The sequence below is a fragment of the Zea mays genome, chromosome 1 (genome assembly GCF_902167145.1).
Source record: "Zea mays cultivar B73 chromosome 1, Zm-B73-REFERENCE-NAM-5.0, whole genome shotgun sequence".
Lineage (NCBI taxonomy): Eukaryota > Viridiplantae > Streptophyta > Magnoliopsida > Poales > Poaceae > Zea > Zea mays.
Genome location: NC_050096.1, coordinates 48,023,125 through 48,035,889, shown reverse-complemented (window position 1 = coordinate 48,035,889; position 12,765 = coordinate 48,023,125). Strand labels below are relative to the sequence as shown.

Sequence of the window (12,765 nt, the reverse complement as noted above, 5' to 3'; positions counted from 1 at the left end):
ACCATGTTATATTGCATTGTTGTCTAAGGCGTCTCGCCTCTCGCACCCTTGATAGGCACAATGGACTTACAATCATGAGCTCTTACCTCTCATACGAGTAGAACCAATTAGTTAAGAATTAACCAAATGTATTTCATATTTGATTTTATATATATATATGACGTCGAATGAGTGGGGCCCTCGAAGACGAGGGGCTCGGTGCGGCCGCCCCGTTCGCCCGCCCTCAGGGCCGGCGCTGCTTGTTACTGATGTAAAATGACCTAAGACCATTTGGGTACCTAAGAACAAGGCCTAAAATGTTTTGTAGGTTTATGCATCCAAAGGCTAATGCTGGGTAACGGGTGAGAAGAAGATGTTCTCATCCTATGAAAAGAACAATGACTCCTAAGATGCTATTACATTTGGGTATGGAAGTCAAGGTAAGGTAAAGGGTCATTAGATTAGTCTATTTCTAATGTATTCTTAGTTGATTCATTAGATTACAATTTGTTATCTGTCTCCCAATTGTACCAAATGGGCTAAAATTGTTTGTTTACTTATGTTGGTGTTAGAGTCTTTAGAAGGAGTGATGATTCAGTTGCTTTTAAGGGTGTGTTAAGGGAAAGCTTTGTCTAGTAGATTTCTCGAATGATAAAGTCAAACTTGTCGCATGATTAATAGCTAAAACCAATATGCGTTGGCTCTGGCATCGCCAACTTGCCATGTTGGGATGGAGAATTTTCATAAGCTTCTAAAGGGTGAACATGTTTTAGTAGTACTGACAAATGTTTGCTTTGGCAAATGTTGTCTCTCTCTCTCAGATAATAATAATGAATAAAAAAGTGAAGATTTTTTATTTCTGCTTATACTTGCGACGCTGTGGTAAAAAAAAACAGGCAACAAATCTTATAGGTCTTCCTTATCTAGAACCTACGACGCTGATATTTAACAGTCTGGTAGCCTCATTATATTGTGCATTACTGTGGGCTTGCAGGCATCATGCGCGAATAGTAAAGTAACGCGCGCAGGTACGTAGACGCCGCTTGGACGTACAGAAGCCGGGCGGCCATTTGCCCATTTCGATCAAACTACAGTAGGGCACCATTACGCGGCGGCAGGAAAATCACCGGACACCCGGCGTTACTCGTGGCTCACGATCGAGCCCGGCCATTGGCGCTGCCTCGCGCCTCGCCGGTGGCAGCAGAGAGCATCAGGACTGCTGTTAATGGCTGCATCACGACAACGAACGTGCCATCCTTGTGCCTGTATGTATAGCCATTAGCCAGCCAGCCAGCCACTCTCAGCCAGGGCATGTGTAGTGCCGGACCAGCGCTCCGTACTAATAATGGGTCGATACGGATCGGACTGAGTTCTTAAAAAGAAAAAACGACCGTAAAACATGGTTTGCGGACGTTATTTATAGTGGAATTACCGGAATAAGTACTAAGGTCTAGGGCCTAGTGGAATAAGTAAGCCGTCCTAAACAGTGTCGGGGCAGATCAAGTTCGGGCGGCTCTTTTGGCCATACGGCTCCGGATCAGCAGGCGTGCATGCGCGTGATTGGCTCCTCGGATTACCTCTGTCCTGCGGCCTGGGCGTCACAACCAAGGCGGTCTGGTCACTCGTCGAGGCTCTGCTGTCCGCCCACGTGCCTCACGCTAACACGCACGCTATGTTGTATTTTATGGTTTTGGTCCGGTGCATGAGTGGTGACTGATGATAGATTTGACTGCAAGAAAAGGCTGCAAAGCGGCCATCCTATTGGCGCGCAAGCGAATGTCATATTTTTTGTGACGTTGATCCCTCCTAGACAGACGTGCAATGCAGGGGGAGAATCTTGGAGGACGAGGGATGGCAATGAGAAATAACCACGGGATATTACTACTTCATACTCATATGCACGACACAAAAATAACCCAATCAGCTAGAATATTTAGCTCATATACATAACCTAATAAAGTAAATATCAATCGCCGGGTATCCATTGCCATCTCTTCACGAGGGGAGGGGAGGCAAAGAAAATCATTAGGGGCGGCCTCGCTCGAGGTAGGTAGGCCATGGCTGCGTGCGCACAATTTGCTGGCCGCCAGGGCACGGCAGGACAAGGAGGAAAACCAAATCTTGCTTAAAAGTAAACCTGACTAACAGGAGATGTAATGCGCGCGCCGGCGGGTGGGTTGCTCGCGGACAGGACGGTGGTGCGGCGCAAGGTGCGGCCTTGCGCCACGGCGCCCACTTTGCGGGCCACGTGCCCGCGCCAGCAGCCGCACGTACGGCCGCCGCGCCGGCCCTCGGCCCGCTAGCTGCTCTGCTCTGCTCGCTCCGTTCCCTTCCCCCCAGTCCCACGTAACGGCCAGGTCGGTCCGTAACGTGCACTCTACTAAGCGCTAGTGTACGTACGTACTCCGTCCGCTGCTATATTATGGCCGGCCGTGGCGTGCCCTCTATAGCCAGCACGGCACACACACTGGAAAGTGCAAGCTGTAGTGAGACCTGTGCGACTGCCAGCGTGTGTCCGCGCGGCAAGGAGCGTAGCGCGCGGTCGTCGGCCCGCACGGCCACCAACTCCCTTGGACGCACGCGCGCGCGCGACCAGCTGCTAACCGTGCGCAAGTAGTAGTGCGACTTCGCCGCCGGCCGGGATCGCTAGCTCGATCGATCGGCGGGACCACATACGACTCCGGTGTGGCCAGCGGCGGCCGGGCCGGGGAACGCACGTGCTGCGAGCGAGCGAGGGCAGACGCTAGCTGTTGCCGGGAGCTAGCCGGCGCGCGATGGGGAGGGCGCCGTGCTGCGAGAAGGTGGGGCTCAAGCGAGGGAGGTGGACGGCGGAGGAGGACCAGTTACTTGCCAACTACATTGCGGAGCACGGCGAGGGGTCCTGGAGGTCGCTGCCCAAGAATGCAGGTAACCAAAGCCGGCCGCGCGCCATGCATCGCCACGTACTATACCATCAATCTCCGATCCATGCATATATGAGCTTGCTTCTTCGTCGCCGTCGTCGTTCTTAGCTAGTTAGGACGCGCATGCAGGCCTGCTCCGGTGCGGCAAGAGCTGCCGGCTCCGGTGGATCAACTACCTTCGGGCGGACGTCAAGAGGGGGAACATCTCCAAGGAGGAAGAAGACATCATCATCAAGCTCCACGCCACCCTCGGGAACAGGTAACAATAAGCGCGCCCTAATCTCAACGCTGATCGAGTGTGCATCTGACTAGAGAGTAGTACTACTTCCTTCCTTGATGCATGGGAGTCAATGCACGCAGTCCCGAAAAGCTTGGTAGTACTTCCTCCTTCACACGAAGAACGGAAATCTAGTCCAACAATATCAACTTTGATCAAGGCATGCGTATATATAAGAAACTTCCATAAATATATAAATGTTCATAGTACTATAAATATAGTTGATTGAGAGATTTTTCTTAAATTGTGAGGTACCATGCATGTATACTTATATATACTACTTAAACGCTTCTCTCGACGTACAAATTTGGGGAAAAGGATCTCTGGCAGAAGACTAGAACCGTCAGCACAGACAATAAAGGGCTACTCCGATGAAAATCTCGTTTTCATTCATAGGAGTATAGAGCAGTGTAGTAACAATTGCCTGCTCTATATGCTCTCTCAATTACTGAAATATTAGAGCAAATATAACAAGAGGATATAAGCCGGCTAAATATTAAGATTGATGAGAGAGAATATGAGAGAGAGCAGAATCGGACTGCAAACTTAAAGCCGGGGCTTAGACAAACAACTAAAAACTTTTTTTGTGAGAATGACATGCAAATCATAAATTAATAGTGAAGAGCTAACTATTGCATGAATAGGCTAAGTAGTAGGCTATAAGGTTCCTTAATCCTTACGACCAGCGGTTGGCTATATTATTAAACTTGATCTTATAATTTCAATGGCTGCCCCGATCGGTTGAGAGTTAAGACACCGTATACCATACACGTACACAGTACTAAATAAAGAATTAAATGATGTAGGGGCACACGCTGCTGGAATAGAGGCGCGCGCAGCAATAGTGTAGGCTAATGTCCTTTTTTCTATGCATGGTATTGGTTCCAATCGGCTTTATCACTGTTTAGCTACTGTAGTGATAATGTCCAAAAAGATGGTTTCATCAGCGAAAGACAAATAAGAGAGAGAAGAGAGAGAGAGAAAGACTCCTATAAAGAGTAGTGTTGCTATAGTGCTAGAATGGTGCATATTACTACAGTGCATGTATGTGAGAAAGAGCCGGAGCTATTGAGCTAATACAATCTATAGGGCCTAAATAGAGACATGACTGAAAACAACATGGCCATCTGGTCCCTCCGATCGATGTGCTGTAGTATGTTTATGTACACGCGGGCTCTACGCACGCTTGCTCTAGCATTGAGCAGTGCTACTTTACTACACTATCAGTCCGGTCCTTGTCAGTCACTGGCTCAGCATGTGTCTCTGAAGTTGCCCGTACGTGTGGCAGCAGCCAAAAGGGCGTGCTGCGTGTGTAAGTTTACTGTCCAGTCAGATGCGTGTGATTTCCGAGGCCACGTGCACGAGCATGCATGGCGCCAACATGGTATGATTGTTCTGTTTGTTTCAGTTTTTTTCAGCTTCTAGCCACTAAAATCTGCTACGGACTGTTAAGCATTTAGTTTTTCAGCTTTTTTCTATAAAAATCGATTTGGTAAAAATCATCCAACAAAATCAACATGAACACAAAATCGGTCGAGTCTTTGCAAGTAGTAGTAATCCATCACTTTCTAAATCGTGAACCACATTGACATATTCATCTTCCTCCGCACTTAATCCCCATAATACTCAGATTCTGTCCACAGTCAAATTCTCAGAAAAACTGGTCAGAAAAAAAACTGAACCAAACAGGCCCGATGATGCCCGCCACTTCTTGTGGCTTCGCATATGTGGTAACAGGGGCGAAGCTAGGTTGCTAGCTGTGGATGCAAATGCACCCCATGCATAAAATACAATTTCTATAAATTCAGTTAAAAATTCACTATATATGCACTCCTACAAAAAGTTATTATGTAACCATAAGGCTAAATACACCCTCTCAATTCTACTCTAGCTTCACCACTGTATGGTAATGAGGTCTAAAACTAAGGGGTGTTTGGTTTATATGCACTAATATTTAGTTCTTTATTTTATTCTATCTTAGTCTCTAACTTGTCAAATACGCCGTATTTTACGATTTAAGGACAAAAATAAAATAAAATAGGTAGACTAAAAATTAATCCTTAGAAACCAAATACTCACTAAACTGATCCGTCATATATATAGTCGTTACATTACATCTCTAAGACGAAAATCAGCAGCACGAGGGAAATACTCGATCTAGGCACTTTCTCGTGCTCAAAGATTTGTGCAACTAAAGGAAGATTAGGGCATGTACAATAGGTGTCTTAAGTTGTGTCTTAGAGTGTGTCTAAGGGGGTGAATGTAAAAAAATTCAAGACATGTATCTTGACGAAGACACAGTGTCTTAGCTCTATATTCGAGATAGGAGACTAGCTGATTGGCCACTTTAATTTATTGAATGTTCTGATTGGTACAATGAATATGGTAAGACACATGTTTTAGATATGACCACTGTATTATGTTGTGTTTTAGTTGTGTCTTATACTTAGACTACCGTGCAGCAGTGTCTAGGTTGTACATGCCCTTAGAAAGCTACTACTGAGCAGTACTGTGATAGCGTCATGCATGCATATACACACACACCTTCCACTCCATATAAAATGCAATTTTTTTGCTACATCAGTTTTGTTTAACCTATTTTTTTCCCAAGCAACTTCTGTGATTTTGACTGAACTTGGATAAAATATACTGGCCATAGTATTTATAATACCCAAAAAACAATGTCATGGCATTTATTAACAACGGGTTTTCATTAAATTAAACTGATTTGTTTTGCCGTAAATTTAGGAGAACCAATATGATCAATGAGTATCGTATATACATATCTATATCTTACAGTACAGAAAAATCTTTGAAAAAAAATATATAAACAGCACACAAAAGCATGCGATTCGTCGACAGCATCGCCTCACCACACTATTCAAGGACGATGGAGCTTCTTCGATGCTCAGACTTTATTTCTACCATCTACCCAAACTGATATGTACAGTAAATGGAAGGAAGAACAAGATAGGGAAAAAAAACCCCAAACTGATAGATTAGAAGTCGCTCAAGAAATCCTCTAACAAAACTGGCGAGCTATCACACAGGACACGGGAGAGAATAGATGATTAAACAATAATCCCTCGTGCAATGCATGCCACTGTAGCGCCGTAATATAGTGATAGATATGCGCTATTGCCCCTACAACAACCCACATGGTGTTGCGAGAGGTAGCGGTGCCCCACACTCATGGAAACATGGTTTGTGAAAGCAGCTTAACTAATTACTACTCCCTCCGTTTCTTTTTATTAGTCGCTGGATAGTGTAATTTTGCACTATCCAGCGACTAATAAAAAGAAACGGAGGAAGTAGCTGTGAGTCGTCAGCGGCTAGCTGAGAGTGAGAGTGAAAGGACCACGCGAAATAAACGACAATAATCTGGTCCCTCAGTGCATATACACATATTACTACAGTGCATATATGTGAGAAAACAATATGGCCATCTGGTCACATATTACTACAGTGCATATATGTGAGAAAGAGCCGGAGCTATTGAGCTAATACAATCTATAGGGCCTAAATTAATAGAGACATGGCTGAAAACAATATGGCCATCTGGTCCCTCCGATCGATGTGCTGTAGTATGTTTATGTACACGCGGGCTCTACGCACGCTTGCTCTAGCATTGAGCAGTGCTACTTTACTACACTACTATCAGTCCGGTCCTTGTCAGTCACTGGCTCAGCATGTGTCTCTGAAGTTGCCCGTACGTGTGGCAGCAGCCAAAAGGGCGTGCTGCGTGTGTAAGTTTACTGTCCAGTCAGATGCGTGTGATTTCCGAGGCCACGTGCACGAGCATGCATGGCGCCAACATGGCATGATGTGATGTTTGTTTCGGCCTTTTTTTTTAGATTTTGGCTACCAAAATCTGGTACAGACAGTCAAATATTCAATTTTTAGTCCACTTCTATAAAAATCGATTTGGTAAAAATCATCCAACAAAATCAACATAAACACAAAATCGGTCGGACGTTGCAATAGTAGGAATCTATCACTTTCTAGATTGTTAACCCTATAGACACATTAATCTTCCTCCGCACATAATCCTCACAATACTCATATTCTCTCTGCAGCCAAATTCTTTTAAAAAACTGGTAAGAAAAAAGATGAACCAAACAGGCTCGATGATGCTCGCCACTTCTTATGACTTCGCATATGTGGCAAGAGGGGCGAAATAGGTTGCTAACTGTGGATGCAAATGCACCCTGTAAAATACAATTTCTATAAATTCAGTCACAATTTCACTATATATGCACTCCTAGAAAAAGTTCTTATCTACCCACAAGACTAAATACACCCTCTCAATTATAATCTAGCTTCGCTATTATGTGGTAATGAGGTCTAAAACTAGGGGGTGTTTGGTTTATATGGACTAATTTTAGTTTCTGTATTTGACAATTTAAGGACTAAAATAAAATAAAATAGATAGGCTAAAAATTAATCTTTAGAAACCAAACACTCTCTAAGCTGATCCGTCATATATTCGTTACATTTCATCTCTAAGACGAAAAGCAGCAGCACGAGGAAATGATCTAGGCACTTTCTCGTGCTCAAAGATTTGTGCAACTAAGGGAAGATTAGAAAGCTACTACTGAGCAGTACTGTGATAGCGTCATGCGTGCATATACACACACACCTTCCACTCCATAAAATGCAGGGTTTTTTTTTGCTCCATCAGTTTTGTTTAACCTATTTTTTCCCAAGCAACTTCTTTGATTTTGACCAGTGGCGGGACGAAAGTCCAGGTGAGGCCAATCCGTAATAAAGAAATCACAAGAAAAAATGCTAAACTATAAGTGGTTTTTTGGTAATAGCATGAAATTAAGTTGTAATATCATGACTATTATAAAATAATGTGGATATCGAAAATCTTTTTAGCGACGCCAAATCATCGATAGAAAATTCAATCTACAATTAGAAGAAAAAGTATTAGGTAAGCATCAATGTAAGTAAAAGACAAAACTATATAGAAAAAACATCGAAAACACCATTAAACCATCAATCTTGTGGTTGTGGCAGCTTGCACTCTAGTGCGGGGCCGTGGCCGAGTGGAGGCAGGAAGACGAGCAGCAAGCTAGCGACAGTGTCCTGACAGCTGGCGATGACGGTTGGGTGGGCGGCCAACGATGATGAACTGACTGTTGGACGTCAATTGGACAGCGGGCACAACGCTAGGACGAGCGCTAAGCGGGGGTTGGATGCTACAAACGTGCGGTTGATGCCTTTCTCATTCTGTGTTTTATTCGATATAGGTCGTGACCTAAGATGATGGGCTAGATCTTGTGGGTTAGTCGATGGTATGATGTGGTGGACCCGGTGTTTATCTAATTTAGTCGCATATACCTTATATTTTTTATTTTATAGTATATATAAAAGGTAGGTATAAACAGTTCCAAAAATTAAGGTGGCGCCATGGCCTACTTTGCCCACATTGTGGATCCGCCCCTGATTTTGACTGAACTTGGATAAAATATACTGGTCATAGTATTTATAATACCCAAAAAAACAATGTCATGGCATTTATTAACAACGGGTTTTCATTAAATTAAACTGATTTGGTTTGCCGTAAATTTAGGAGAACCAATATGATCAATGAGTAGCGTATATCTTACAGTACAGAAAAATCTTTGAAAAAAATATATAAACAGCACACAAAAGCATGCGATTCGTCGACAGCATCGTCTCACGGTCTCACCACACCATTCAAGGACGATGGAGCTTCTTCGGTGCTCAGACTTTATTTCTACCATCTACAACCCAAACTGATATGTACAGTAAATGGAAGGAAGAACAAGATAGAGAAAAAAAACCCAAACTGATAGATTAGAAGTCGCTGAAGAAATCATCTAACAAAACTGGCGAGCTATCAAACAGGACACGGGAGAGAATAGATGATTAAACAATAATCCCTCGTGCAATGCATGCCACTGTAGCGCCGTAATATAATGATAGATATGCGCTATTGCTCCTACAACTACAACCCACATGGTGTTGCGAGAGCTAGCGGTGCCACACAGTCATGGAAACATGGTTTGTGAAAGCAGCTTAACTAATTACTAGCTAGCTGTGAGTCGTCAGCGGCTAGCGGAGAGTGAGAGTGAGAGGACCACGCGAAAGAAACGACAATAATCTGGTCCAACACTCGCTCTTCATTCAAGCTAGCTAGCGCTGGGAGCGAACTCGCGTCGCATGGCAGAGCCTGCCTGCTGCCGAGCGGACAGGTCACGGTCTTCTTGACGCACGCACAGTCCATGGCGTTGGTTGGCGTCCTGTCCATTTCGCTTTGCTGCCTCGCCATCACCGCCGGCCGGTACTGTGCAAAGCGCGCATTGGCTAGCTTCCCTGTTGCCTTGATCTGATCATAGAGGGGTCCCTGTCCGGAAAAAAATTTGTTGCAGACCGGCTGCAAACCAGGCTGTTTGCAGCCCCTCACAAAAAGGAGGATAGGTCCCACCCGCAGGTAAATAATACAACTAAAACGTTATCTGGTGGACCTGCAGGTGGGGCCTATCCTCCTTTTTGTGAGGGGCTGCAAACAGCCTGGTTTGCAGCCGGGCTGCAACAAATTTTTTTCCCCCTGTCCGTGGCACACAGTGGGATTAATGACGGGCCCACGCCGGCCCTCCCTAATGATTTCCCCCGCCTTAACGTTGACACTGCGGACGGTGAGAGGCGCGGCTGTGGACGTACGGCGAGATCTATCGGGGGCCCATCGTCCTTCGCGAACGATGCGTACATTTAGCGCCATATATAAACACACGCCGGCACATGATTACTACGGCCTATATACGCGCGTCGTGAGCGGCGCGATCAATGAGTGAGCTAGTTCGTTGCACCAAATTGTCGATCAAGTTGCATCAGACAGTAGAGTACTGTATACTCTCTCTATATATATACTCCCTCCGTTTCTTTTTATTTGTCGCTGGATAGTGCAATTTTACACTATCCTGCGACAAATAAAAAGAAACGGAGGGAGTATGTACTAGGCAGGCTAAGAAACACGATAGATACCACGCATTCGGTTCTCATTACGAAGCTGCAGCTGCCCAACCAGCAGCGATGATCACGTACGCTCACCATCCTGCGTCCTTGCGGTTTAAATTAATTACGTATGTATCCGCATCCGCATGCAGGTGGTCCCTGATCGCCAGCCACCTCCCCGGCCGAACAGACAACGAGATCAAGAACTACTGGAACTCGCACCTCAGCCGGCAGATCCACACGTACCGCCGGAAATACACCGCCGGGCCTGACGACACCGCCATCGCCATCGACATGAGCAAGCTGCAGAGCGCCGACAGGCGGCGCGGCGGCAGGACCCCGGGCCGGCCGCCGAAGGCTAGCGCCAGCAGGACCAAGCAGGCGGACGCCGATCAGCCCGGCGGCGAGGCGAAAGGCCCGGCCGCGGCGGCGTCGAGCCCGCGGCACAGCGACGTGGTGAACCCGGGCCCGAACCAGCCCAACAGCAGCAGCGGCAGCACGGGCACGGCCGAGGAGGAGGGGCCCAGCAGCGAGGACGCGAGCGGGCCGTGGGTGCTGGAGCCGATAGAGCTCGGGGACCTAGTCTGGGGGGAGGCCGACAGCGAGATGGACGCCCTGATGCCTATCGGGCCCGGCGGCCACGACTCGGCTGCCCTCGAAGGGCTTGGCGCGGTCGGCTGCGAGGCCCAGGTGGACGACCTGTTCGACATGGACTGGGATGGCTTCGCGGCCCATCTGTGGGGCGGGCCGGAGCAGGACGAGCACAGCGCGCAGCTGCGGCAGGCCGCCGAGCCGCTGGAAGTTGCTGCTGCTGCTGCTGCTGCGACGGCGGCCCGCACCCCGGACGATCGCGAGCTGGAGGCGTTCGAGACTTGGCTCCTGTCCGACTCGTTCTGACGGCTCCGGTCACCGGACCGATCAGACAGACCAACCAAGGTGGCCCGGCCATATGGTCGACGCCGCTAGTAGGCGTTGCTCGTGTGTACAGTTTTTTTTTTCTTTTTTGTAGATTTTGTTCTTAGCTCTTGCTGTTTCGTGTATGGCATGTAGAATAGAGAGCAGAGAGTCGTATGGCATTGTAAAGGTAGTTCTCCCGCCGGTGAAGTGAAGACCAATAAAAAAAAAGCAGCGCAGCAGTAGGCGCTGCTGCAGCCTGCACGGCGGCGTTTTGGCAGCGCGTGCTTTGGCTTTTTGTGAACAGTGATGGGAATGTTGTTCCTTCTGCCCTGAGTCCTGATCGACAGTCTCCTCGTTGGAGAAGAATGTACGCGGAGACCCGGCGACAGAACGAATGAGTGAGCAGCGCTGGACTGTCTCCGAGCTGTGAAAGCATGAATCAGTGCGCCGAACTTTCACTGCTCTGCTAGGCACTTGCTACTCCAACTGTTACAACAAGCACCCATCTGCGCTGCGCTCGTGGGCATAGTGAGACCCATTCCTCCTTCAACCAAGGGGATAGTAGCCGACAGCAAGCAATGACACATGGTTTTCGTGTCCACGCGGAAAAGGCCAGTCAGTAGTACCGTGTACTGCGTACAACCTGATAAGCTCTGCTCAGCGGGACTCACAGTGCATGTCGCCCGACGCTTTCGCCGTCGGCGTGGGTAACCATTCACCAAGCACTTCATGTATTGCCTGACGATCATATCATATCAAGCAGGTCGTCGGTACACACGACGGCGGGCAAAAATGAAGGCAGGATTCGAAGCGACGACGCCTCTGCCCGAGCACGTTCTCCCGTCGTCAGGTCTCGCTCGGCAGCACTGCACACCGCCAGTGGCCCGGCTCCATGCCGGCCCAACCCAACTGCGAACTGTCAACTGCCTGCCTTGTATTCCGGTCCGCGTTCGGTTCGGTGGCCTGTCAGTGTCCGCGGCAGCCAAAACAGTCGCCGCGTGCCCGGCACGGCCGGGGGGGGGGGGGGGGGGGGGGGGCAGGCCGATCGCGCGTCCGGGTCGCGCGATTGGCGCATGTGTTGTGGTTGGGGCAGGCCGCAGGCATCAGCATCAGGCTTCCCAGTCGAAACGTCTCGCTCTCGGAGTGTTCCCGGCGTCAGATCGATCGATGCATCCATGTTGTTTGTCAGTCGATTTGCCTTGCCGCCGTTACATTACATTCTCGGTCAGCCTAGCTAGCCTAGAGACGCCGCGCGCGTCCGTGATGAATTAGGCTCGCTCGACCGAAAGCGAGGTGTGGAATGGGGAAGGCAGACGATGAGGAGAGCTCGATCCATCGCCCAACCCCAACCTATGTGGTTTGTTGCCTGCTCCCACTTTGTCTTGCCATCCATGTGTCGGCTACTGCTCCCTTGCGTAATTATTATTCAAGTTTGGCGATCCAAGAGACCCCAAGATATGTGTGTGCTCGCTCGCTCGCTCGCTGCCGTCGCGTGGGTCTTGGTTCAGATGGCCAAATAATTGCAGGGAGGGACCAATCGCCGCTGCAGCAGTGCCCAGTGAGTGCCACCACCACGCGCTTGTCTTGTCAGCTTGCGGAGAGCCACCACATGCTTCCCACATGATGAGCCCCAGGCAGGCTGACGACGTCTCACCGGCTCACACCTCCTCCTCCGTCCTCAAAACCAAAGCGTTGCGTTGCATGCTTTGTTTGCTTCCGCACATC

General features: G+C 48.1%; 1 protein-coding gene across 1 annotated transcript; it reads left to right on the top strand.

The window, feature by feature from the left end:
* The first annotated feature begins 2,527 nt into the window (after positions 1–2,527).
* On the top strand, positions 2,528–12,021 carry LOC109943270 (myb-related protein P-like). The gene is made up of 3 exons (XM_035963470.1): positions 2,528–2,886; positions 3,012–3,141; positions 10,296–12,021. Exons 1-3 carry the CDS (start codon positions 2,754–2,756, stop codon positions 11,038–11,040), a joined length of 1,008 nt encoding a protein of 335 aa, XP_035819363.1. The 5' UTR covers positions 2,528–2,753; the 3' UTR covers positions 11,041–12,021.
* The last annotated feature ends 744 nt before the right edge of the window (positions 12,022–12,765 follow it).

Excerpts from the sequence above, each read along its gene's own strand:
- LOC109943270 (XM_035963470.1), top strand. The coding sequence starts at position 2,754 with ATGGGGAGGGCGCCGTGCTGCGAGAAGGTGGGGCTCAAGCGAGGGAGG. Across the intron at positions 2,887-3,011 it reads GTCGCTGCCCAAGAATGCAG|GCCTGCTCCGGTGCGGCAAG; the intron begins GTAACCAAAGCC and ends ACGCGCATGCAG. Across the intron at positions 3,142-10,295 it reads CACGCCACCCTCGGGAACAG|GTGGTCCCTGATCGCCAGCC; the intron begins GTAACAATAAGC and ends ATCCGCATGCAG.